General features: G+C 54.0%; 1 protein-coding gene across 1 annotated transcript in view; it reads left to right on the top strand.

The window, feature by feature from the left end:
- The window catches only part of LOC145340442 (ceramide synthase 2-like), a gene marked incomplete at its 3' end in the record, with an annotated part of 40,677 nt that extends 18,676 nt beyond the window's left edge, over positions 1-22,001 (top strand). The window contains exons 2-9 of the mRNA XM_080184908.1: positions 10,145-10,318; positions 11,481-11,598; positions 12,998-13,116; positions 14,979-15,036; positions 16,150-16,200; positions 18,371-18,471; positions 19,962-20,082; positions 21,895-22,001. Of these exons, the coding sequence (XP_080041034.1) occupies positions 10,146-10,318; positions 11,481-11,598; positions 12,998-13,116; positions 14,979-15,036; positions 16,150-16,200; positions 18,371-18,471; positions 19,962-20,082; positions 21,895-22,001 (848 nt within the window). The remainder of the gene's footprint in view (positions 1-10,144; positions 10,319-11,480; positions 11,599-12,997; positions 13,117-14,978; positions 15,037-16,149; positions 16,201-18,370; positions 18,472-19,961; positions 20,083-21,894) is intronic.
- Positions 22,002-23,711: the final 1,710 nt, after the last annotated feature.

Raw genomic sequence — 23,711 nt, 5'->3', positions numbered from 1 at the left:
GAGATTGTTGTTGGAGTCGCACTCATCCAGGCAAGTGGAGATTGTTGTTGGAGTAGCGCTCATCCAGGCAAGTGGAGATTGTCCCATCACACTCCTGACTTGTGTCCTTGTAGATGGTGGACAGACTTTGGGGGGAGTCAGGAGGTGAGTTACTCTCCGCAGGATTCCCAGCCTCTGACCTGCTCTGGGAGATGCAGTATTTATATGGCTGGGTCCGGTTCAGTTTCTGGTCAATGGTAACCCCCAGGATGTTGATAGTGGGGGGGATTCAGTGACGGTCAATGGTAACCCCCAGGATGTTGGGGGAGGGAGGAGATCTTCTAGAGACGTATAAGATAATGAAGGGGATGGATAGGGTAGAGGTAGAGAGATTCTTCCTGCTCAGAAAGGATAGCAGGACTAGGGGGCACAGCCTCAAGATAAAGGGGGGGCGGTTTAGAACGGAGTTGAGGAGGAACTTCTTCACTCAAAGGGTGGTGAATCTCTGGAATTCTCTGCCCGTTGAAGTGGTGGGGGCTGCCTCGCTAAATATATTTAAGTCACGGGTAGATAGGTTTCTGATAGACAGGGGAATTAAGGGGAGAAAGTGGAACTGATCCACTTCAGATCAGCCATGATCTTATTGAATGGCGGGGCAGGCTCGAAGGGCTAGATGGTGTCTTGAGTTCAACTGGGTGTCCCTGAGCAGATGCTGCTTGGTAGCATCATCGATGACCCCTTCCATCACTTGATCGATTTTAATTGTCCGCGATGGATCTGTTCCCTTTTTTGTGCACCGGACATACTTGGGACAAGTTTGCGCATTGTCGGGTAGAGGTGTAACCGTCCCGGGAGATCTTGGTTAGGGCAGCGACAAGTTCTGGAGCACGAGTCTTCAATCCGGAATGTTATGGGGCCTCTTGGAGTATCCAGTGCCTCTTTATCCCATGGAGCGAAAGGAATTGGTTGGAGACTGGCGTCCAATACTGGAGGAGGTCAAGATGAATCATCCAGTGGTTGAAGGTTGTTGCGAATGTCTTTTGCCCCACCGTCGTTTGAGGATGGGGGGATATCCATGGATGTCCTCCTTCTCCAGCGAGCGGGACGACAGAGCTGGGATCTGATCCGTTGATTGTGGGATCGCCGTTTTTGGTAGGCAAGTTTGGTACCTTCACCAGGTTGACACCACGGTTTTAGGTGTGCCTGCCCTCGTACACTTGCCGTTGAACCAGGAGCGAGGGAGGTTGACGGCAGAGTGATATCACTAGATTATCAATCCAGAACTAACGTTCTAGGGCACCCGGGGTTTGAATCCCCGCAGATGGGGGAATTAGAACTCAATAAAAAATATTTGGGTCGTCAGTAGATTCTTAAATGGGCCAGGAAATGGCAAATGGAATTTAATGTTGGCAAGTGTGAGGTGGTCCGCTTTGGTAGGAATAATGGTAGGAAGGACTATTACTTACGGGGCGAAAAACTGCAGCAGGCGACGGTGCAGAGGGACCTCGGGGTCCTTGTGCATGAGTCGCAAAAACCCAGCTTGCAGGTGCAGCAGGTGGTCAGGAAGGCGAATGGGATGCTGGCCTTCATAGCGAGGGGGATTGAATATAAAAGTAGGGAGGTCTTGCTGCAGCTGTATAGGGCATTGGTGAGGCCGCAGCTGGAGTACTGTGTGCAGTTTTGGGCGCCGCACCTGCGCAAAGATATTTTGGCCTTGGAAGGAGTGCAGAGGAGGTTTACTAGGCTGATACCGGAGTTGAGGGGGTTGAGCTATGAGGAGAGGCTGAATAAACTAGGCTTGTACTCGTTAGAGTTTAGAAGAATGAGGGGAGATCTCATTGAGACGTATAAGATGATGAATGGGATGGATAGGATAGAGGTGGAGAGACTCTTCCCGCTCAAAAAAGACAGTAGGACTAGAGGGCACAGCCTCAAGATAAAGGGGGGGCGGTTTAGAACGGAGTTGAGGAGGAACTTCTTCACTCAAAGGGTGGTGAATCTCTGGAATTCTCTGCCCGTTGAAGTGGTGGAGGCTGCCTCGCTAAATATTTTTAAGATGTGGGTTGATGGGTTTTTGATAGGCGAGGGGATTAAGGGTTATGGGGAGAGGGCGGGAAAGTGGAACTGAGCCACGACAGATCAGCCATGATCTTATTGAATGGCGGGGCAGGCTCGAAGGGCTAGATGGCCTCCTCCTGCTCCTATTTCTTATGTTCTTAACCCCATTGTGGGAAAAAAACCCAACCGGTTCCCTTTAGGGAAGGAAATCTGCCGTCCTTACCCCGGTCTGGCCTACACGTGACACCAAAGCCCCGCAGCAATGTGGTCGACTCTCACCCAAGGGTAATAAATGTTGAAACAAAGGAAGAGTTGTGAGGTAAAGGGTAAATAGATCGGGATCCGACCTCACTGGGCTGTAGAGGAATGAGAGAGGCAATAGCCTGGTGGACTAATCACTGGACTATTAATCCAGAAACTGGGCTAATGTTCTGGGGGACCCGGGTTCGAATCCCGCCACGGCAGATGGTGGAATTTGATTTAATAAAAAAAAATCTGGAATTAAGAATCTACTGATGACCCATAGATTTGATTTATAATTGGGATACGGTGGGAAGTATTGTTTCTTGCACTCTATAGAGACAAAGCATACCATTCATAGAGTACATTTGATTTATTATTGTCACATGTACTGGGACAGTGAAAAGTATTGTTCTTTGTGCGCTATACAGACAAAGCATACTGTTCATAGAGTACATTTGATTTATTATTGCCACGTATTGGGATACAGTGGAAAGTATTGTTTCCTGCGCACTATACAGGCAAAGCATACCATTCATAGAGTACATAGATTTGATTTATTATTGTCACATGTATTGGGATACAGTGAAAAGTATTGTTTCTTGTGCGCTATACAGATAAAGCATACCGTTCATAGAGAAGGAAAGGAGAGGGTGCAGAATGTAGTGCTACAGTCACAGCGAGGGGTGTAGAGAAAGATCAACTTAATGCGAGGTAGGTCCATTCAAAAGTCTGACAGCAGCAGGGAAGAAGCTGTTCTTGAGTCGGTCGGTACGGGACCTCAGACTTTTGTATCTTTTTCCCGACGGAAGAAGGTGGAAGAGAGAATGTCCGGGGTGTGTGTGTGGGGGGGGTCCTTGATTATCCCGGCTGCTTTTCCCCGAGGCAGCGGGAAGTGTAGACGGAGTCAATGGATGGGAGGCTGGTTTGTGTGATGGATTGGGTTACATTCACCACCCTTTTGTAGTTCCTTGCGGTCTTGGGCAGAGCAGGAGCCCAGACCGAGCTGTGATACAACCAGAAAGAATGCTTTCTATGGGGCATCTGTAAAAGTTGGTGAGAGTCGTAGCGGACATGCCAAATTTCCTTAGTCTTCTGAGAAAGTAGAGGCGTTGGTGGGGCTTTCTTAACTATAGTGTCGGCATGGGGGGGGGACCAGGACAGGTTGTTGGTGATCTGGACACCTAAAAACCTGAAGCTCTCGATCATTTCTACTTCTCAAAGGTTGATTTAGCCTTTGAGAAGGTGCTCCCAATTTTGACACAAGTCTCCAGCTAGGAGGATTTGTACAGTTTTTTTGCAGCAGATTTTACAATGTTTCATTAATTCTGAGTGGACTGTCCAGTTTCATGGCCATAGCATTTTGATACAACTGGCTGTCTCACTCCATCTGAGCTTTACTCTGTATCTAACCCCATGCTGTACCTGTCCTGGGAGTGTTTGATGGGGGGACAGTGTAGAGGGAGCTTTACTCTGTATCTAACCCCGTGCTGTACCTGTCCTGGGAGTGTTTGATGGGGGGACAGTGTAGAGGGAGCTTTACTCTGTATCTAACCCCGTGCTGTACCTGTCCTGGGAGTGTTTGATGGGGGGGACAGTGTAGAGGGAGCTTTACTCTGTATCTAACCCTGTGCTGTACCTGTCCTGGGAGTGTTTGATGGGGGACAGTGTAGAGGGAGCTTTACTCTGTATCTAACCCCGTGCTGTACCTGTCCTGGGAGTGTTTGATGGGGGGGACAGTGTAGAGGGAGCTTTACTCTGTATCTAACCCCGTGCTGTACCTGTCCTGGGAGTGTTTGATGGGGGGACAGTGTAGAGGGAGCTTTACTCTGTATCTAACCCCGTGCTGTACCTGTCCTGGGAGTGTTTGATGGGGGGACAGTGTAGAGGGAGCTTTACTCTGTATCTAACCCCGTGCTGTACCTGTCCTGGGGAGTGTTTGATGGGGGGACAGTGTAGAGGGAGCTTTACTCTGTATCTAACCCCGTGCTGTACCTGTCCTGGGAGTGTTTGATGGGGGGACAGTGTAGAGGGAGCTTTACTCTGTATCTAACCCCATGCTGTACCTGTCCTGGGAGTGTTTGATGGGGGGGACAGTGTAGAGGGAGCTTTACTCTGTATCTAACCCCATACCGAGTAACTCCTTACTATATTCACAGTTCGACATAAATTGAATGGATGATGGGGAAAGTGATATCCCAGTGGTGTTATGGTTAGATTATTAATCCAGAAACTCAGCTAATGTTCTGGGGGACCCAGGTTCGAATCCCGCCACGGCAGATGGTGGAATTTGAATTCAATAAAAAAATATCTGGGATTAAGAATCTACTGATGACCCATTGTCGGAAAAACCCATCTGGTTCCCTTTAGGGAAGGAAATCTGCCGTCCTTACCCTGGTCTGGCCTACATGTGACTCTAGAGAGCCACACAGCAATGTGGTCGACTCTCAACTGCCCCTCCAAAGGGCAACTAGGGGATGGGTATTAAATACTGGCCTAGCCAGGGAGACCCGTGTCCTGTAGATGAAAACATCCATGATGTAGTCTTCCCATCCCGTGTGCCAGCTGATTCACGGTCATGAGGGAGCGACGTGCCGGTGGTAGGGCTCGAGGGGTTAACGTGACGGCTCTCGCAACCCGGGGCTTTCCGCCTCAGGAAGCTTCTGGTTTCCTGACCCCCCCCCCCCCCCCCCCCGGGCAAGAGGTCCGCTCGCGACTTGACAGTGCTGACGTGAGTCGGGGACCTCGGTGTCACCGCGCTGTCCGGGTTTCCCCCGGGGGGGAGGGCAGAGGGGATGTGGGGGGAGTTCAGTCACGTCTGTCAGCGGGGGACAACAAGGGAGATGGCCTTCCCCTCCCCAAGTGACATCCTGAGACACAAGAGAACTAGGCCCAAAAAAGCCTGACTAGGAGTATTATTAGCTTCAGTTTCCTTATTTCTAAGCTTGAGACACGAGAGAACTAGTCAGGCTTTTTGGGCCTAGTTCTCTCGTGTCTCAAGCTTAGAAATAAGGAAACTGAAGCTAATAATACTCCTAGTCAGGCTTTTTTGGGCCTAGGAGTATTTTTTTGATTTATTATTGTCACGTATTAACACAATGTAAAGTATTACTCCTTGCACGCTACACAGACAAAGCATACCATTCATAGAGTGCATAGATTTGATTTATTGTTGTCACATGTATTGGGACACGGTGAAAAGAATTGTTTCTTGTGCGCTATCAAAGCATACCGTTCATAGAGAAGGAAAGGAGAGGGTGCAGAATGTAGTGTTACAGTCACAGCGAGGGTGTAGAGAAAGATCAACTCAATGCGAGGTGGGTCCATTCAAAAGTCTGACAGCAGCAGGGAAGAAGCTGTTCTTGAGTCGGTCGGTACGGGACCTCAGACTTTTGTATCTTTTTCCCGACGGAAGAAGGTGGAAGAGAGAATGTCCGGGGTGTGTGGGGGGTCCTTGATTATGCCGGCTGCTTTTCCCCGAGGCAGCGGGAAGTGTAGACGGAGTCAATGGATGGGAGGCTGGTTTGTGTGACGGGTTGGGCTCACCTCATTTCTAATCTTGACACACGCAGGAGGACTAGGCCCGATTTTAAGCCTCACTAGTAGTATTTTTTTTTACTTCAGTTTGCGTTGGCCTTATTTCTAACGTTGACACGTGGGAGAGCAGTCTCGAGAGGACTAGGCCCAAAAAGCCTGACCTAGGAGTATCTTCCTTTTAGTTCACCTTATTTCTAACCTTGACACACCACTGGAGAGGACTAGGCCCGAAAAGCCTGACCGGGAGTATTTTTCTTTGCTTTATCTTGCTGGCCCTTGGCCTGATTGCTAACCTTGACGGGCGCACACACGAGGAAACAGACATCTTATCGAGTGTTGTGCTCCTGTGTTTACAAAACGTCCTGACCGATGCTCGCCCAAGGGCAGCTTGCTAAGTCAATCTGTCGGAGCCCGGGGCCCATGTTTGAAGCCTCGGATGCCTCCCGGATTTGACGAGTCCTTTGGTGTTTTAACCCCCGCCTTGGCCTCCGTACCCCTCGATATTCTGTCCAGTTGGGGATTTGGCATTTTATTACTGTGCTGTTGGCCTTATTAACTGATAGGATGTTGACACAATCTGGAGCCTGTCTCTTGTGTCTCCTTGGCCTGTTAACAAAAGTTTATTTATAAATTACAAGTTGGCTTACATTAACAGTGCGATTAGGTTACTGCGGAAATCCCCTAGTCGCCACACTCCTCTTTGGACACTAAGGGGCAATTTAGCATGGCCAATCCACCCTAACCTACACATCTTTGGACACTAAGGGGCAATTTAGCATGGCCAATCCCCCCTAACCTACACATCTTTGGACACTAAGGGGCAATTTAGCATGGCCAATCCACCCTAACCTACACATCTTTGGACACTAAGGGGCAATTTAGCATGGCCAATCCACCCTAACCTGCACATCTTTGGACACTAAGGGACAATTTAGCATGGCCAATCCACCCTAACCTACACATCTTTGGACACTAAGGGACAATTTAGCATGGCCAATCCACCTAACCTACACATCTTTGGACACTAAGGGACAATTTAGCATGGCCAATCCACCCTAACCTGCACATCTTTGGACACTAAGGGGCAATTTAGCATGGCCAATCCACCCTAACCTACACATCTTTGGACACTAAGGGGCAATTTAGCATGGCCAATCCCCCCTAACCTGCACATCTTTGGATACTAAGGGACAATTTAGCATGGCCAATCCACCCTAACCTACACATCTTTGGACACTAAGGGGCAATTTAGCATGGCCAATCCACCCTAACCTACACATCTTTGGATACTAAGGGACAATTTAGCATGGCCAATCCACCCTAACCTACACATCTTTGGACACTAAGGGACAATTTAGCACGGCCAATCCACCTAACCTACACATCTTTGGACACTAAGGGGCAATTTAGCATGGCCAATCCCCCTAACCTACACATCTTTGGACACTAAGGGACAATTTAGCATGGCCAATCCCCCTAACCTACACATCTTTGGACACTAAGGGGCAATTTAGCATGGCCAATCCCCCTAACCTACACATCTTTGGACACTAAGGGACAATTTAGCATGGCCAATCCACCCTAACCTACACATCTTTGGACACTAAGGGACAATTTAGCATGGCCAATCCCCCTAACCTATACATCTTTGGACACTAAGGGACAATTTAGCATGGCCAATCCCCCTAACCTATACATCTTTGGACACTAAGGGACAATTTAGCATGGCCAATCCACCCTAACCTGCACATCTTTTGGACTGTGGGAGGAAACTGGAGCACCCGGAGGAAACCCACGCAGACACGGGGAGAATGTGCAGACTCCACACACAGTGACAAACCAGGAATCGAATCTGGGTCCCTGGCACCGTGAGGCAGCAGCGCTAACCCACTGATAGATTTGGAATATTGGGAGCAGTTTTGGGGGTCCTGTGTCTAAGGAAGGATGTGCCGGCCTTGGAAAGGGTCCAGAGGAGGTTCACAAGAATGATCCCTGGAATGAAGAGCTTGTCGGATGAGGAACGGGTTGAGGACTCTGGGTCTGTACTCGTTGGAGTTTAGAAGGATGAGGGGGGGGATCTTATTGAAACTTACAGGATACTGCGAGGCCCTGGATAGAGTGGACGTGGAGAGGATGTTTCCACTAGTAGGAAAAACTAGAACCAGAGAGGGCACAACCCCAGGCTAAAGGGACGATCCTTTAAAACAGAGACGGGGAGGAATTTCTTCAGCCAGAGAGTGGGGAATCTGTGGAACTCTTTGCCCCAGAGGAGGCCGGGTCACTGAGTGTCTTTAAGACAGAGATAGATAGGTTCCTGATTAATAAGGGGATCGGGGGTTATGGGGAAAAGGCAGGAGAATGGGGGGGGTGAGAAAAATATCAGCCATGATTGAATGGGGGAGCAGACTCGATGGGCCGAGTGGCCTCATTCTGCTCAAACTACGACCCCCCCCTCCATTGGGAACATTCTTTCTGAATCTAACCCTGTTAGAATTTTATAAGTTTCTATCAGATCCCCTCTCCCTCTTCTAAACTCCAGTGAATATAATCCGAACCCACTCAGTCTCTCCTCATAGGACAGACCTGCCATCCCAGGAATCAGCCTGGTAAACCCTCGCTGTACTCCCTCTATAGCAAGGAACATCGTTCCTCAGATAAGGAGACCAAAACTGCACACAATACTCCAGGTGTGGCCTCAGCAGGAGCAGATGTAGGCCATTTGGCCCATTGGGTCTGCTGGCCCATTCAGTTCCATGATGGTAACCCCCAGGATGTTGATAGTGGGGGGGGATTCAGTGATGGTCAATGGTAACCCCCAGGATGTTGACAGTGGGGGGCAGAGGTTTGGAGACCAGGGATGTGAGTCTGGGGAAGGTACATGGAGATAGGGCCCCGATCATATTGATTGACGTACTGGGCAAGAGGGGCCAAATGGCCAGCTCCTATCCCTATGAGGGAGGGAGTGAGTGTTTGTGGTTAGCGTGTCGATCGAGCGGGGCTGCTTTGTCCTGGATGGTGTCGAGCTTCTCGAGTGTTGTTGGAGCCGCACTCATCCAGGCAAGTGGGGATTGTTGTTGGAGAGGCGCACTCATCCAGGCAAGTGGAGATTGTTGTTGGAGCCGCACTCATCCAGGCAAGTGGAGATTGTTGTTGGAGAGCCGCACTCATCCAGGCAAGTGGAGATTGTTGTTGGAGAGGCGCACTCATCCAGGCAAGTGGACATTGTTGTTGGAGCCGCACTCATCCAGGCAAGTGGAGATTGTTGTTGGAGAGGCGCACTCATCCAGGCAAGTGGAGATTGTTGTTGGAGCCGCACTCATCCAGGCAAGTGGAGATTGTTGTTGGAGAGGCGCAGTCATCCAGGCAAGTGGAGATTGTTGTTGGAGAGGCGCACTCATCCAGGCAAGTGGAGATTGTTGTTGGAGAGGCGCTCTCGTCCAGGGCAAGTGGGGATTGTTGTTGGAGAGGCGCAGTCATCCAGGGCAAGTGGGGATTGTTGTTGGAGAGACACACTCACCCAGGGCAAGTGGGGATTGTTGTTGGAGAGGCGTACTCATCCAGGCAAGTGGGGATTGTTGTTGGAGAGACACACTCACCCAGGGCAAGTGGGGATTGTTGTTGGAGAGGCGTACTCATCCAGGCAAGTGGGGATTGTTGTTGGAGAGACACACTCACCCAGGGCAAGTGGGGATTGTTGTTGGAGAGGCGTACTCATCCAGGCAAGTGGGGATTGTTGTTGGAGAGGCGTACTCATCCAGGCAAGTGGGGATTGTTGTTGGAGAGGCGCGCTCACCCAGGGCAAGTGGGGATTGTTGTTGGAGAGGCGCGCTCACCCAGGGCAAGTGGGGATTGTTGTTGGAGAGGCGCACTCACCCAGGGCAAGTGGGGATTGTTGTTGGAGAGGCGCGCTCATCCAGGGCAAGTGGGGATTGTTGTTGGAGAGACACTCAACCAGGGAAGTGGGGATTGTTGTTGGAGAGGCGTGCTCACCCAGGGCAAGTGGGGATTGTTGTTGGAGAGGCGTGCTCACCCAGGGCAAGTGGGGATTGTTGTTGGAGAGGCGTGCTCACCCAGGCAAGTGGGGATTGTTGTTGGAGAGGCGTGCTCATCCAGGGCAAGTGGAGGGGCCACTTTGGCAGGGTTGAGGGGGAGGGGAATCGGGGCCAACTGGATGGATTGACAGGGACTCAAATGGACTGAATGGCCGCCTCCTTCTGTGGCACAGTGTCTCTGTCTGGCTCCAGTTCCAATCTTGGTATCACTGACCAAGCTATACCCCCACCCCCTCCCCCGGTGAGATATTAAGCCTCCCTTTCTCTCCCCCCGACAGAATGTTTCAGACGATATATGATTGGTTCTGGTGGGACCGTCTGTGGCTACCGTACAACCTGACCTGGACGGATTTGGAGGACCGCGATGGGCGAGTATACGCCAAGGCCGGAGACCTCTACGTCACCATTCCCTGTGCCTTTGTCTTCATGATTGTCCGCTACATTTTTGAAAGGTAGGGGTGGGTTTTTTGTCTTGTGGGGGGGGGGGGGGGGGAGTGGGGGTGGAGATCTGGGTCTTGTGATTGGATGTTCTTCCGCGTCGCTCGAATGTTGACCCTTTCCAAAGCCCCAGAGGCGTAGTTGACCCACTCTCTGGGAACTGGCTTTCTATTTCTGAGTTTCGGGCCTCATTAGGGGCACCCGGTGGGGAGGGAAGGGAAGGAGGGGGCAGGGGGGGGCCGGCGAAACCCGCGGACAACTCCTCCTCGCTCGCCGTTGATGTGAAACCAGGCCCCCCCCCCCCGGGTCAGCAGTGATGGTGGAGCGAATGAACGTGTTCAACGAGCAACTCCTTTCTCAGGGAGTGGATCGAGGCCTATCGTGAAAGGCCGGAACCCACCCCCACCCCCACCCCCTCCCTTTCCACAGGAAGTGGATTGAGGCCTGTCTCCATAGGCCCAAACCTTTTTCCCCCATCCCTTCCTTTTTTTTTTCTCCGCTGGAAGTGGATCGAGGCCTCTTGTCAAAAGGCCGGAATCCTCCACCACCACCACCCTCTCTCCTTCCTCGGGGAGTGGGTTATGGCCTGTTCCCAAATCCCATCCCTTCCTCCTTCCTCGAGTGGATTGAAGCCTGTCTCCATAGGCCCAAACTTTTTTCCTTTTTCCTTTTTCCTTTCCCTTCCCTTCCTTCCCGGAGTGGATTGAAGCCTGTCTCCATAGGCCCAAACTTTCCTTTTTCCTTCCTTTTTTTCCTTTTTTCCTTTTTCCTTTTTCCTTTTCCCTTCCTTCCCGGAGTGGATTGAAGCCTGTCTCCATAGGCCCAAACTTCTTTTTCCTTTTTCCTTTTTCCTTTTCCTTTTTCCTTCCCGGAGTGGATTGAAGCCTGTTCCTGAAGGCCCAAATCTCCCTCCCTCCCTTGGACTGGTTTGTGGCCTATTTTCTAAGGCCCAAATTCTCTCCCCCCCCCCCCCCACCTTCCCTCTTTGCCTCAGAGGAGGCCGGGGTCACTGAGTGTCTTTAAGACGGAGAGGGGTTCCTGATTGATAAGGGGATTGGGGGGGAAAAGGCAGGAGAAACAGGGGGATGAGAAAAATATGATTGAATGGCGGCGCAGATGGGCCGAGTGGCCTCATTCTGCTCCTTAGGAATCACGTCTCCCTCTCTCTTTCTCCAGGTCTGTTGCGACGTACTTTGCCGGGGTGCTGGGAATTAAGGAGAAAGTCCGATTAAAAGTGAAGCCCAACCCAGTTTTAGAAAGGTCTTTCACAGCGTCCTCCAAACATCCCAAACAGGTACAGTCTCCCCGGCACGGCGGTTCCGCTCGCTCGTTTCTCCCCCCCCCCCCCGAGTTTTATTTAACGACGTTCGTCGTTCCGGGAGTTTGACCGTGTTTGAGGACGGGCGAACGGGAGGCGTTTCTGTTTCGTTGAGCTCGGGGAGGGTTACTCGCTGGTGAGACGACAGACAGGAGGTCCCGCGCTGAGTTTGGACACACTGGGAACTAAACTGCTTCTCTGTCCCCCAGCGGTGGGTGGGTGGGTGGGGTGGGGGGGGGCGGGTGCGGGGGCGTTTGTCGCAGGAATAGAGAGTCCCCGGGTACACCTACAGAAAACGGCGGGTGGGTTACGGAGGCTTTTAACTCCAGCAGTGGGAAATTGTTTTACGGTTTGTTTTATTGGTGTCACAAGTCGGCTTGCATTAACGCCGCAATGAAGTTACTGTGAAAATCCCACACTCTAGTACCTGTTCAGGTACACTGAGGGACAATTTACCATGGCCAATCCACCCTAACCTACACATCTTTGGACACTAAGGGGCAATTTAGCATGGCCAATCCACCCTAACCTACACATCTTTGGACACTAAGGGACAATTTAGCACGGCCAATCCACCCTAACCTACACATCTTTGGACACTAAGGGACAATTTAGCATGGCCAATCCACCCTAACCTACACATCTTTGGACACTAAGGGACAATTTAGCATGGCCAATCCACCCTAACCTACACATCTTTGGACACTAAGGGACAATTTAGCATGGCCAATCCACCCTAACCTACACATCTTTGGACACTAAGGGACAATTTAGCACGGCCAATCCACCCTAACCTGCACATCTTTGGACACTAAGGGACAATTTAGCATGGCCAATCCACCCTAACCTACACATCTTTGGACACTAAGGGACAATTTAGCATGGCCAATCCACCCTAACCTACACATCTTTGGACACTAAGGGACAATTTAGCATGGCCAATCCCCCTAACCCACAGATCTTTCGGACTGTGGGAGGAAACCCATGCAGACACGGGGAGAATGTGCAGACTCCACACAGACAGTGACCCCGAGCCGGGAATCGAACCCGGGTCCCTGGCGCCGTGGGGCAGCAGCGCTAACCCCACTGAGGGAGGGAATGGACTTGAGGCCAAGACTAGATGGGCCGTGATTTGACTGGAGGGCGGAGGGAAGGGCCAAATGGCCCCCTCCACCTCTGTTTTGATCCCCCTCTTTTCCAAGGGAGGAGGTTCGATGTAGGGCTTAAACTCGCGAGGGGCTTCCGTAGGGTCGGTAACCGAGAGGGTTCAGGTGGGGTGGGGTGGGGGGGGAGAAGGGGAAAGAGCCAGCAGGGCGATGGGCCGAACGGCCTCCCGTTCTGTCCCGTGATGCCGAGTCCACTTTTTCCCCTGCAGGCGGAGATCGAGGGCTTGGCCAAGAAGTGTGGGCTGACCCCGCGGCAGGTAGAGCGATGGTTCCGGAGGAGACGGAATCAGGATCGACCCAGCGTGCTAAAGAAATTCCGGGAAGCCTGGTTTCCGGGAAGCCTGGTGAGAGAGGGGAGCGCGGAGAGGGACAGGGAACAGTGTGGGAGAGGGGGAGGGAGAGGGAGGGTGAGGGTGTGGAGGGAGAGGGAGGGTGAGGGTGCAAGGAGAGTTTGGATGGGGGGGGTGGAGGGAGAGTTTGGATGGGAGGGGTGGAGGGAGAGTTTGGATGGGAGGGGTGGAGGGAGATGGAGGGTGGAGGAAGAGTTTTGGGGGAGGGAGGTTTGAGGGAGAGTTTGGATGGGGGGAGAGGAGGGGCGGGGGGGGAGGGAGAGTTGGATGGGGGGCGGTGAGGGGGTGGAGGAGAGGGAGGGCGGGGTGGAGGGAGAGTTTGGGAGAGGGAGGGCGGGGGGGGAGGGAAAGTTTGGGGAGAGGAGGGTGGCATGGAGGGAGAGTTTGGGTGGAGGGAGAGTTTGGGTGGAGGGGAGAGTTTGGGAGAGTTGGGTGGAGGGGTGGATGGCGTGGAGGGGAGAGTTTGGGTGGAGGGGAGAGTTTGGGTGAGGGGTGGATGGCGTGGAGGGGGAGAGTTTGGGTGGAGGGGGAGAGTTTGGGTGGAGGGGGGTGGATTACCCCCCCTCTGTCACTATTTGAAGGGGGGGGGGGTGGGGATTTGCCCCTCACTGTTGGGGGAGCTTGTGTTGGGATGGGGTGTTGGGGTTCGGGGGAGGTGTTCTACAATCTGGGATGTGGGTGTTGGGGCTCGGGGGAGATGTTCTACAATCTGGGGTGTGGGTGTTGGGGTTCGGGGAGAATGTTCTACAATCTGGGTGTGGGTGTTGGGGTTCGGGGAGATGTCCTACAATCTGGGGTGTGGGTGTTGGGGTTCGGGGGAGGTGTTCTACAATCTGGGATGTGGGTGTTGGGTTCGGGGGAGATGTTCTACAATCTGGGGTGTGGGTGTTGGGGTTCGGGGGAGGTGTTCTACAATCTGGGATGTGGGTGTTGGGGCTCGGGGGAGATGTTCTACAATCTGGGGTGTGGGTGTTGGGGTTCGGGGGAGATGTTCTACAATCTGGGTGTGGGTGTTGGGGTTCGGGGAGATGTTCTACAATCTGGGGTGTGGGTGTTGGGGTTCGGGGGAGGTGTTCTACAATCTGGGGTGTGGGTGTTGGGGTCGGGGGAGGTGTTCTACAATCTGGGGTGTGGGGTTGGGGTTCGGGGGAGGTGTTCTACAATCTGGGATGTGGGTGTTGGGGCTCGGGGGAGATGTTCTACAATCTGGGGTGTGGGTGTTGGGGTTCGGGGGAGATGTTCTACAATCTGGGGTGTGGGTGTTGGGGTTCGGGGGAGATGTTCTACAATCTGGGGTGTGGGTGTTGGGGTTCGGGGGAGGTGTTCTACAATCTGGGGTGTGGGTGTTGGGGTCGGGGGAGATGTTCTACAATCTGGGGTGTGGGTGTTGGGGTTCGGGGGAGATGTTCTACAATCTGGGATGTGGGTGTTGGGGTTCGGGGGAGGTGTTCTACAATCTGGGGTGTGGGTGTTGGGGTTCGGGGGAGATGTTCTACAATCTGGGTGTGGGTGTTGGGGCTCGGGGGAGGTGTTCTACAATCTGGGGTGGGTGTTGGGGCTCGGGGGAGGTGTTCTACAATCTGGGGTGTGGGTGTTGGGGTTCGGGGAGATGTTCTACAATCTGGGGTGTGGGGTGTTGGGGTTCGGGGGAGGTGTTCTACAATCTGGGTGTGGGTGTTGGGGTTCGGGGGAGGTGTTCTACAATCTGGGTGTGGGTGTTGGGGTTCGGGGGAGGTGTTCTACAATCTGGGGTGTGGGTGTTGGGGTTCGGGGGAGGTGTTCTACAATCTGGGGTGTGGGTGTTGAGGGGTAAATCTCTCTCTTTCTCTCTCTCACACAGTTGGCGATTTACATTTTACCTCCTGGCCTTCACCGCAGGCCTCGCTGTGGTGGTGGATGTAAGTACCTCCCCCATCCCTACGTAGCGGACTGTAGTGAGGGGGGTGTGAGTGTACCCACACGCAGCGAGGGGTCAATAAGACCTATCATTGTCACATGTATTGGGATGCAGTGAAAAGTATTGTTTCTTGCGCACTATACAGGCAAAGCATACCGTTCATAGGGAAGGAAAGGAGAGGGTGCAGAATGTAGTGTTACAGTCACAGCGAGGGTGCAGAGAAAGATCAACTTAATGCGAGGTAGGTCCATTCAAAAGTCTGACAGCAGCAGGGAAGAAGCTGTTCTTGAGTCGGTCGGTACGGGACCTCAGACTTTTTCCCGATGGAAGAAGGTGGAAGAGAGAATGTCCGAGGTGTGTGTGGGGTCCTTGATTATGCCGGCTGCTTTTCCCCGAGGCAGCGGGAAGTGTAGACGGAGTCAATGGATGGGAGGCCGGTTTGTGTGAGGACTGGGCTACATTCACCACCCTTTTGTAGTTCTTGCGGTCTTGGGCAGAGCAGGATCCCAGACCAAGCTGTGATACAACCAGAAAGAATGCTTTCTATTGGGCATCTGTAAAAGTTGGTGAGAGTCGTAGCGGACATGCCAAATTTCCTTAGTCTTCTGAGAAAGTAGAGGCGTTGGTGGGGCTTTCTTAACTATAGTGTCGGCATGGGGGGGTGATCTGGACACCTAAAAACTTGAAGGAAGGGGGAGGGTTAGAGAGAGAGAGAGTTAGGGAACAGGACGTACGCCTAATAAATGAGAATGGTTCACTGTTGGTTATAAGGGAAACTGATCAGGGAGGGAGAAGCTGGAATTCAGGCCTCTGTTTAAAAATGGCCGCCCTTGGCCATTTTTCTGAGGTTAGATGACAGACGGGCCGTGTCTAATGAGTACTCTACGTACCAGCAGGCTCTGAAAGCCTGCTAGCCGCCCTGTAATTTCTGATTTTTTACATTAATCTGCGAGGGAACAGTGGCCGCCCAGGCTTCAGGAGGGCGAGACCTCCCTGCAGGCCCGGTTACCCGCGGCAACGGGGCCTAGTGCTCCCTCGCAATCCAACTCGACCCTCCAAACTCTTCCTCTCTTTAGTAAAATATGTTCTTTTCTATCTCTTTTTTTTGTTTAAGAAACCGTGGTTTTACGATTTGCGGGAGACGTGGAAGGGATTCCCGATACAGGTTGGTATTTTGGGATTTGTACTTTTTGCCTCTGTCCGATCTGGGAGTTCTGTTGTTATTTTTTTAGAACCTCTAACTAAAATAGTCATCGGTAGATTCTTAATTACGGATTTTTTCTTTCTTACCACGTTCGAATTCCAGCGTAAGAACTGGGAGCAGGAGTAGGCCACAGGCTTCTCGAGCCCGTTGGCTGTTGTGGGCCTCGTGGGATCCTCCCGTGCGTGGGTTGGCCTTTCCCTACGCGGTGACGGTGGGTCGTCTTCTGGCAATGTTTGGCCTTGCCTGTGGCCTGGGAGGGAAACGGGCGCTGGGGCAATGCGCCACGGTTCCTTTGAGCTCCGAGGAGGGGCGTGGAAGCCATTGAACGGGTGCAGAGGAGATGTACAAGGATGTTGCCTGGATCGGGAGGCATGCCTTATGAGGACGGGTTGAGGGAGCTCGGTCTGCTCTCCCTGGAGAGACGAAGGATGGGCGGGTGACCCGATAGAGGTGTATAAGACGTGAGTGGTAAAGATCGGGTGGATTCTCGGAGGCTTTTTCCCCAGGGCTGAAATGGTCGCTACGAGAGGGCACAGGTGCTGGGGAGCAGGTACAGAGGAGATGTCAGGGGTAAGCTCTTCACTCGGAGGGCGAGTGGAATCGGTGGTGGTGGAGGCAAATTCGATGGGGTCTTTTAGGAGACTTCTGGATGAGTACGGGGGACTTGATAGGTAAGCCTAGTAGGTAGGGAAATGATTGGTCCAACTTGTGGGCCGAAGGGCCTGTTTGTGCTGTAGTTTTCTACGTTCTAAAGTTCTATTTGCCGCCTTAATTACCTCACGTTTGCCGTGGTGGGTTTCAAATCCGGGTCCCCCCAGAACATTAGCTCATCTGGGCGCACACCACTCTGGAGAGTAGGCCCAAAAAGCCTGACTGGGAGTATTTTTTTTTTTTTGCTTTTTTTTGGGGTTATTGAATTTGAATCCAATAAAAAATATCTGGGATTAAGAATCTACTGATGTCCCATTGTCGGAAAAACCCATCCGGTTCCCTTCAGGGAAGGAAATCTGCCGTCCTTACCCCGGTCCGGCCTACATGTGACTCCAGAGCCTCTCAGCATGGGGTTGGCTCTCAACTGCCCCTCCAAGGGGCAACTAGGGATGGGGAATTTCGGGGGGGGGAGAAAAAGACTCTAAAATAATAATTCTGGCGTTGTTTCTCTCGGAGGGAGCCTGAATGGAGGCATCCTAGACCAGGAAGGGGAGTTTGGATGGGTAAATGGGGAGAAAGAGTTTCCCACTGGACAGTAGAGTGGGATACCGGGAAAAGTATTGTTTCTCGTGCGCTATACAAAGCATACCGTTCATAGAGTACATAGATTTGATTTATTATTGTCACATGCATTGGGACACAGTGAAAAGTATTGTTTCTTGCGCGCTATACGGACAAAGCATACCGTTCATAGAGTACATTGGGGGGGAAGGAAAGGAGAGAGTGCCGAATGTAGTGTTACAGTCATAGCGAGGGGGCACAGCGGGGTTAGCGCTGCTGCCTCACGGCGCCAGGGACCCGGGTTCGATTCCCGGCCTCGGGTCACTGTCTGTGCGGAGTCTTGCACATTCTCCCCGTGTCTGCGTGGGTTTCCTCCGGGTGCTCCGGTTGCTCCCACAGTCCGAAAGATGTGTAGGTTAGGGTGGATTGGCCGTGCCAAATTTGCCCTTTTTAGGGTCAGGGGGTCTCGCGAGGGTAAATGGATGAGATTGTGGGGGTAGGGCCTAGGTGGGATTGTGGTCGGTGCAGACTCGATGGGCCGAACGGTCCCCTCCCTGCGCGGTGGGGACGCGATGATTCTAACGCGGTGCCCCAGAAGGTAGACGCAGGCGCCATTGTAGGAGAGGGACTGCCCGCCCCAAAGTGATTCAGGAGCCCAAGGCCCCGTCCCTCGACCTCCTGCGTGGCTCGTTGGCCGGTGTGGGCCTCTGTTGCCTCGTGGGATCCTCCTGTGCGTGGGTTGGCCTTTCCCTGTGCGGTGACGGTGGGCCGTCTTCTGGCCTTGCCTGTGGCCTGGGTGGTGGAGGGGGAGGAACCGGGCGCTGGGGCAATGCGCTGGGGTGGTGGCGATGGGCGCCATGGTTCCTCCGAGCTCTGACCTCCCTGTTGATTAGTCTCTCGTCTCTCCTCCCGCGTACAGACCATGTTACCCTCCCAGTATTGGTATTACATGATCGAGTTGGGGTTCTACTGGTCTCTGCTCTTCAGCGTAGCGTTTGACGTCAAGCGGAAGGTAAGGCCGCGCTCGAAACGACCTCCCCGACCTCGTCGCCAATTTATTCCCTCCACCTCTGTTGAAAATCCCAAACCACCCCCCCAACAGGGAGCAGCCAGGGTTGTGTGGGGGTGGGGGGGGCGGTGTCCAACCTTTGCCAGGCGATCACCGCCCCTCCCGCAACGCGGCTAAAGTCCGTCCCCTGGAATTTAGCCCCGGGATCAATCTGTGCTGCCCCCTCGAGGGGGGTGGCGCCAGGCCTCGGAGGCTGAAGCCCTGGGTGTGGAGGGTGGGGGGGGCGGGCACGAAGCCCAAGAGTGGGTGTGCGAGGCCTAGAAGTGACAGCCTGAGGCCTGAGGCCCAGGTGTGGGTGGAAGGGCGTGAGGCCTGAGGCCCAGCAATGGGGTGGGGGGAGGGGGGATGGACACAAGGGCTGGGAGAGGCGTGAGGCCTGGGGCCCCGGGAGTTGTGGGGGTGGGTAAGTGAGGCCTGGGAGTGGGGAGGGGGGTGTGGGAGAGGCCTTGTGTCTTAAGGCCTGGGAGTGGGGAGGGGTGTGTGGCCTGAGGACTTGGAGCTTGGAGTGGAGGGGTGAGGCCTGGGTCTGGGGGTGGGGTGGGGGGGGGTGGGGGAGGGAGGTTCCTGAGGCCTTGGAGTGGAGGAAGGGGGCGGTGGCCTGAAGCCTGGGAGTGGGGGGTGCGTGGCCCGAGGACTGAGAGCCAGGAGTAGGGGACGCCTGAGGCCTGGGAGTGGAGGGGTGAGGCCTGGGTGGAGTGGGGGGCATTCCTGAGGCCTTGGATTGGGGTGGGAGGTGGTGCGAGGCCTGAGGCCTGGGAGTGGGGGTGCGTGGCCTGAGGACTGAGAGCCGGGGGTAGGGGACGCATGAGGCCTGAGGCCTGGGAGTGGAGGGCTGAGGCCTGAGGCCTGGGAGTGGAGGGCTGAGGCCTGAGGCCTGGGAGTGGAGGGCTGAGGCCGGAGGCCTGGGAGTGGGGGCTGAGGCCGGAGGCCTGGGGAGTGGGGGGCTGAGGCCGGAGGCCTGGGAGTGGGGGGCTGAGGCCGGAGGCCTGGGAGTGGGGGGCTGAGGCCGGAGGCCTGGGAGTGGGGGGCTGAGGCCGGAGGCCTGGGAGTGGGGGGCTGAGGCCGGAGGCCTGGGAGTGGGGGGCTGAGGCCGGAGGCCTGGGAGTGGGGGGCTGAGGCCGGAGGCCTGGGAGTGGGGGCTGAGGCCGGGAGGCCTGGGAGTGGGGGGCTGAGGCCGGAGGCCTGGGAGTGGGGGGCTGAGGCCGGAGGCCTGGGAGTGGGGGCTGAGGCCGGAGGCCTGGGAGTGGGGGGCTGAGGCCGGAGGCCTGGGAGTGGGGGCTGAGGCCGGAGGCCTGGGAGTCGGGTGGGAGATGGTGCGAGGCCTGAGGCCTGGGAGTGGGGGAGTCTGGGGCCGGGAAGAGCCCCGGGGAGCGAGCGAGGGGGGGGCCACGTGAAGGAATTGGCCAATTGTCTCTCCTCCTCGTTCCGACAGGATTTCAAGGGAGCAGATAATACACCACGTGGCAACAATCATCCTCATCAGCTTCTCCTGGTGCACCAACTATATCCGGGCCGGAACCCTGGTGATGGCCGTTCATGATGCTTCCGACTACTTCCTCGAGGTAACGCCCGCGACCTGCTGCATTTGCGTAGCGCCCCGGGCCTTCGTAAAAGCGTGACCAAGTTGCCTCGGGGACACTGGGACCCAAACCAGGCCTCGTGACCCCTGAGAGAGGCGCGGGGAGACATTGGGGACAGGCAACCAAAAACTCGGTCACAGAGGTCGGACTCGAGTGATTTGGAGGGGGAGAGAGAGAGGGAGGAGAGAGAGGTGGAGGGTTTAGGGAGGGAATCCCAGAGCTTAGGGCCCCCCCCCAGGCAGCTGAAGGCACGGCCCCCCCAATGGCGGAGCGATGGGAATCAGGGGATGCTCGAGAGGCCGGAATTGGAGGAACTCAGAGATCTCGGAGGGTTGTAGGGGCTGGAGGGGGTTACAGAGATAGGGAGGGGGTGTAGGGGGCTGGAGGGGGTTACAGAGATAGGGAGGGGGGTGTAGGGGGCTGGAGGGGGTTACAGAGATAGGGAGGGGGGTGTAGGGGGCTGGAGGAGGTTACAGAGATAGGGAGGGGATGTAGGGGGCTGGAGGGGGTTACAGAGATAGGGAGGGGGGTGTAGGGGGCTGGAGGAGGTTACAGAGATAGGAGGGGGGCTGGAGGGGGTTACAGAGATGGGGGAGGGGAGTGTAGGGGGCTGGAGGGGGTTACAGAGATAGGGGGAGGGGTGTAGGGGGCTGGAGGAGGTTACAGGATAGGGAGGGGGTGTAGGGGCCTGGAAGGGGTACAGAGATAGGGAGGGGGGTGTAGGGGCCTGGAAGGGGTTACAGAGATAGGGAGGGGTGTAGGGGGCTGGAGGAGGGTTACAGAGATAGGGAGGGGGGTGTAGGGGCCTGGAAGGGGTTACAGAGATAGGGAGGGGGTGTAGGGGCCTGGAAGGGGTTACAGAGATAGGGAGGGGGTGTAGGGGGCTGGAGGAGGTTACAGAGATAGGGAGGGGGGTGTAGGGGCCTGGAAGGGGTTACAGAGATAGGGAGGGGGGTGTAGCGGGCTGGAGGGACTGTAGCTGTTAACAGCAGAGGTGGGTCAGGGTGGGTGTTGGGTGGTCTAACAGAGGTTGCGGGGGGGGGGTTCGATTATTGGTGTGAATAGAGTGGTCAGTGTAACTCCAGACAGAACCCAGTCTCTCTCTCTCTCTCTTCAAATTATTTCACCGTGTACCTTCGAATCACATGCGCCCAGAATCTTTATGGTTTGGGGCTGGGCTTTGACAGAGGTGGGCACAGTGGGTTAGCACTGCTGCCTCACAGCGCCAGGGACCCGGGTTCGATCCCCGGCCTCGGGTCACTGTCTGTGCGGAGTCTGCACATTCTCCCTGTATCTGCGTGGGTTTCCTCCGGGTGCTCTGGTTTCCTCCCACAGTCCAGAAAGATGTACAGTTAGGTGGATTAGCCATGCTAAATTGTCCCCTTAGTGTCCAAAGATGTGTAGGTTAGGGTGGATTAGCCATGCTAAATTGTCCCCTTAGTGTCCAAAGATGTGTAGGTTAGGGTGGATTGGCCATGCTAAATTGCCCTTAGTGTCCAAAAGATGTGTAGGTTAGGGTGGATTGGCCATGCTAAATTGTCCCTTAGTGTCCAAAGATGTGTAGGTTAGGGTGGATTGGCCATGCTAAATTGTCCCTTAGTGTCCAAAGATGTGCAGGTTAGGGTGGATTGGCCGTGGGGAATGGGGCAGTAGGAGTGGATTGGGTGGCATGTTCTTGGGTGGTGTCTGTGATGGGCCGAATGGTCTCTCTCTGCGCCGTGGGAGAGACGGATGTGACCGATTATAGCTGCGGACATTCTCAACGCCAACTATTTTTCTGGTTTTTTTTCCCAGTCGGCGAAGATGTTTAACTACGCAGGCTGGAAGACCACTTGTAACTGTCTCTTCATACTCTTTGCCATAGCTTTCATCATTACCCGACTCATCATCTTCCCATTCTGGTACGTGGAGCCCGAAACCATTTCTTTTCTAAAAACAAAAACCTTGCATGTGCAGGGGAGGTTAAAAAAGGCTGTACTGTCGAAGTTTTCAGCCTGCACTCATCAGAGCAATTGCAAGAGCCGGCTCTTGCGAGGAGTGACGGCTTAATACAGATGTGGAGACGCCGGTGTTGGGCTGGGCCGCGGTTAAGAGGTTTCGCAACACTGTCGGGGATCTAGATAGGCTGAGCGAGTGGGCGAGGACCTGGCAGATGGAGTACGATGTTGGCAAGTGTGAGGTTATCCACTTTTTGGCAGGAATAATAGTAGGAGGGATTACTATTTAAAGGGCGAAAAACTGCAGCAGGCGACGGTGCAGAGGGACCTGGGGATCCTTGTGCACGAGTCGCAAAAACCCAGCCTGCAGGTACAGCAGGTGGTCAGGAAGGCGAATGGGATGCTGGCTTTTATAGCGAGGGGGATAGAATATAAAAGCAGGGAGGTCTTGCTGCAACCGTACAGGGCACTGGTGAGGCCACAGCTGGAGTACTGTGTGCAGTTTTGGTTGCCGCACTTACGCAAGGATATTTTGGCCTTGGAGGAGTGCAGAGGAGGTTTACTAGGCTGATACCAGAGTTGAGGGAGTTGAGCTATGAGGAGAGGCTGAATAAACTAGGCTTGTACTCGTTAGAGTTTAGAAGAATGAGGGGAGATCTCATTGAGACGTATAAGATGATGAATGGGATGGATAGGATAGAGGTGGAGAGACTCTTCCCGCTCAGAAAGGACAGCAGGACTAGGGGGCACAGCCTCAAGATAAAGGGGGGGCGGTTTAGAACGGAGTTGAGGAGGAACTTCTTCACTCCAAAGGGTGGTGAATCTCTGGAATTCTCTGCCCGTTGAAGGTGTGGAGGCTGCCTCGCTAAATATATTTAAGTCACGGGTAGATAGGTTTCTGATAGACAGGGGAATTAAGGGGAGAAACGGAAAGTGGAACTGATCCACTTCAGATCAGCCATGATCTTATTGAATGGCGGGGCAGGCTCGAGGGGCTAGATGGCCGACTCCTGCTCCTATTTCCCTATGTGTTTAAAGTCCAACTGGCTTATTTGGAATCACGAGCTTTCGGGGTGCTGATCCTTTGTCAGAAGTAGGGGTTCACCAACACGGCATATAGACACCAAGACACAATTATACAATGACAGATCTGTGATTATTCCCCTCTCCACTCGCGTTGCCTGTCAACACTATAGAGTTAAGGAAGCCCCACCAACGCCCCTACTTTCTCAGAAGACTAAGGAAATTCGACATGTCCGCTACGACTCTCACCAACTTTTACAGATGCCCCATAGAAAGCATTCTTTCTGGTTGTATCACAGCTCGGTCTGGGCTCCTGCTCTGCCCAAGACCGCAAGGAACTACAAAAGGGTGGTGAATGTAGCCCCAATCCCATCACACAAACCAGCCTCCCATCCACAGGACAGTGGGGGACAGTGTAGAGGGAGCTTTACTCTGTATCTACCCCCGTGCTGTACCTGTCCTGGGAGTGTTTGATGGGGGGAACAGTGTAGAGGGAGCTTTACTCTGTATCTAACCCCGTGCTGTACCTGTCCTGGGAGTGTTTGATGGGGGGGACAGTGTAGAGGGAGCTTTACTCTGTATCTAACCCCGTGCTGTACCTGTCCTGGGAGTGTTTGATGGGGGGACAGTGTAGAGGGAGCTTTTACTCTG

The sequence above is a fragment of the Carcharhinus amblyrhynchos genome, unplaced genomic scaffold, assembly GCF_965287045.1.
Source record: "Carcharhinus amblyrhynchos unplaced genomic scaffold, sCarAmb.v2.hapA chromosome_1023, whole genome shotgun sequence".
Lineage (NCBI taxonomy): Eukaryota > Metazoa > Chordata > Chondrichthyes > Carcharhiniformes > Carcharhinidae > Carcharhinus > Carcharhinus amblyrhynchos.
Note: the sequence above shows the minus strand (reverse complement) of the source record. Positions and strands in the feature narration are given on the sequence as shown.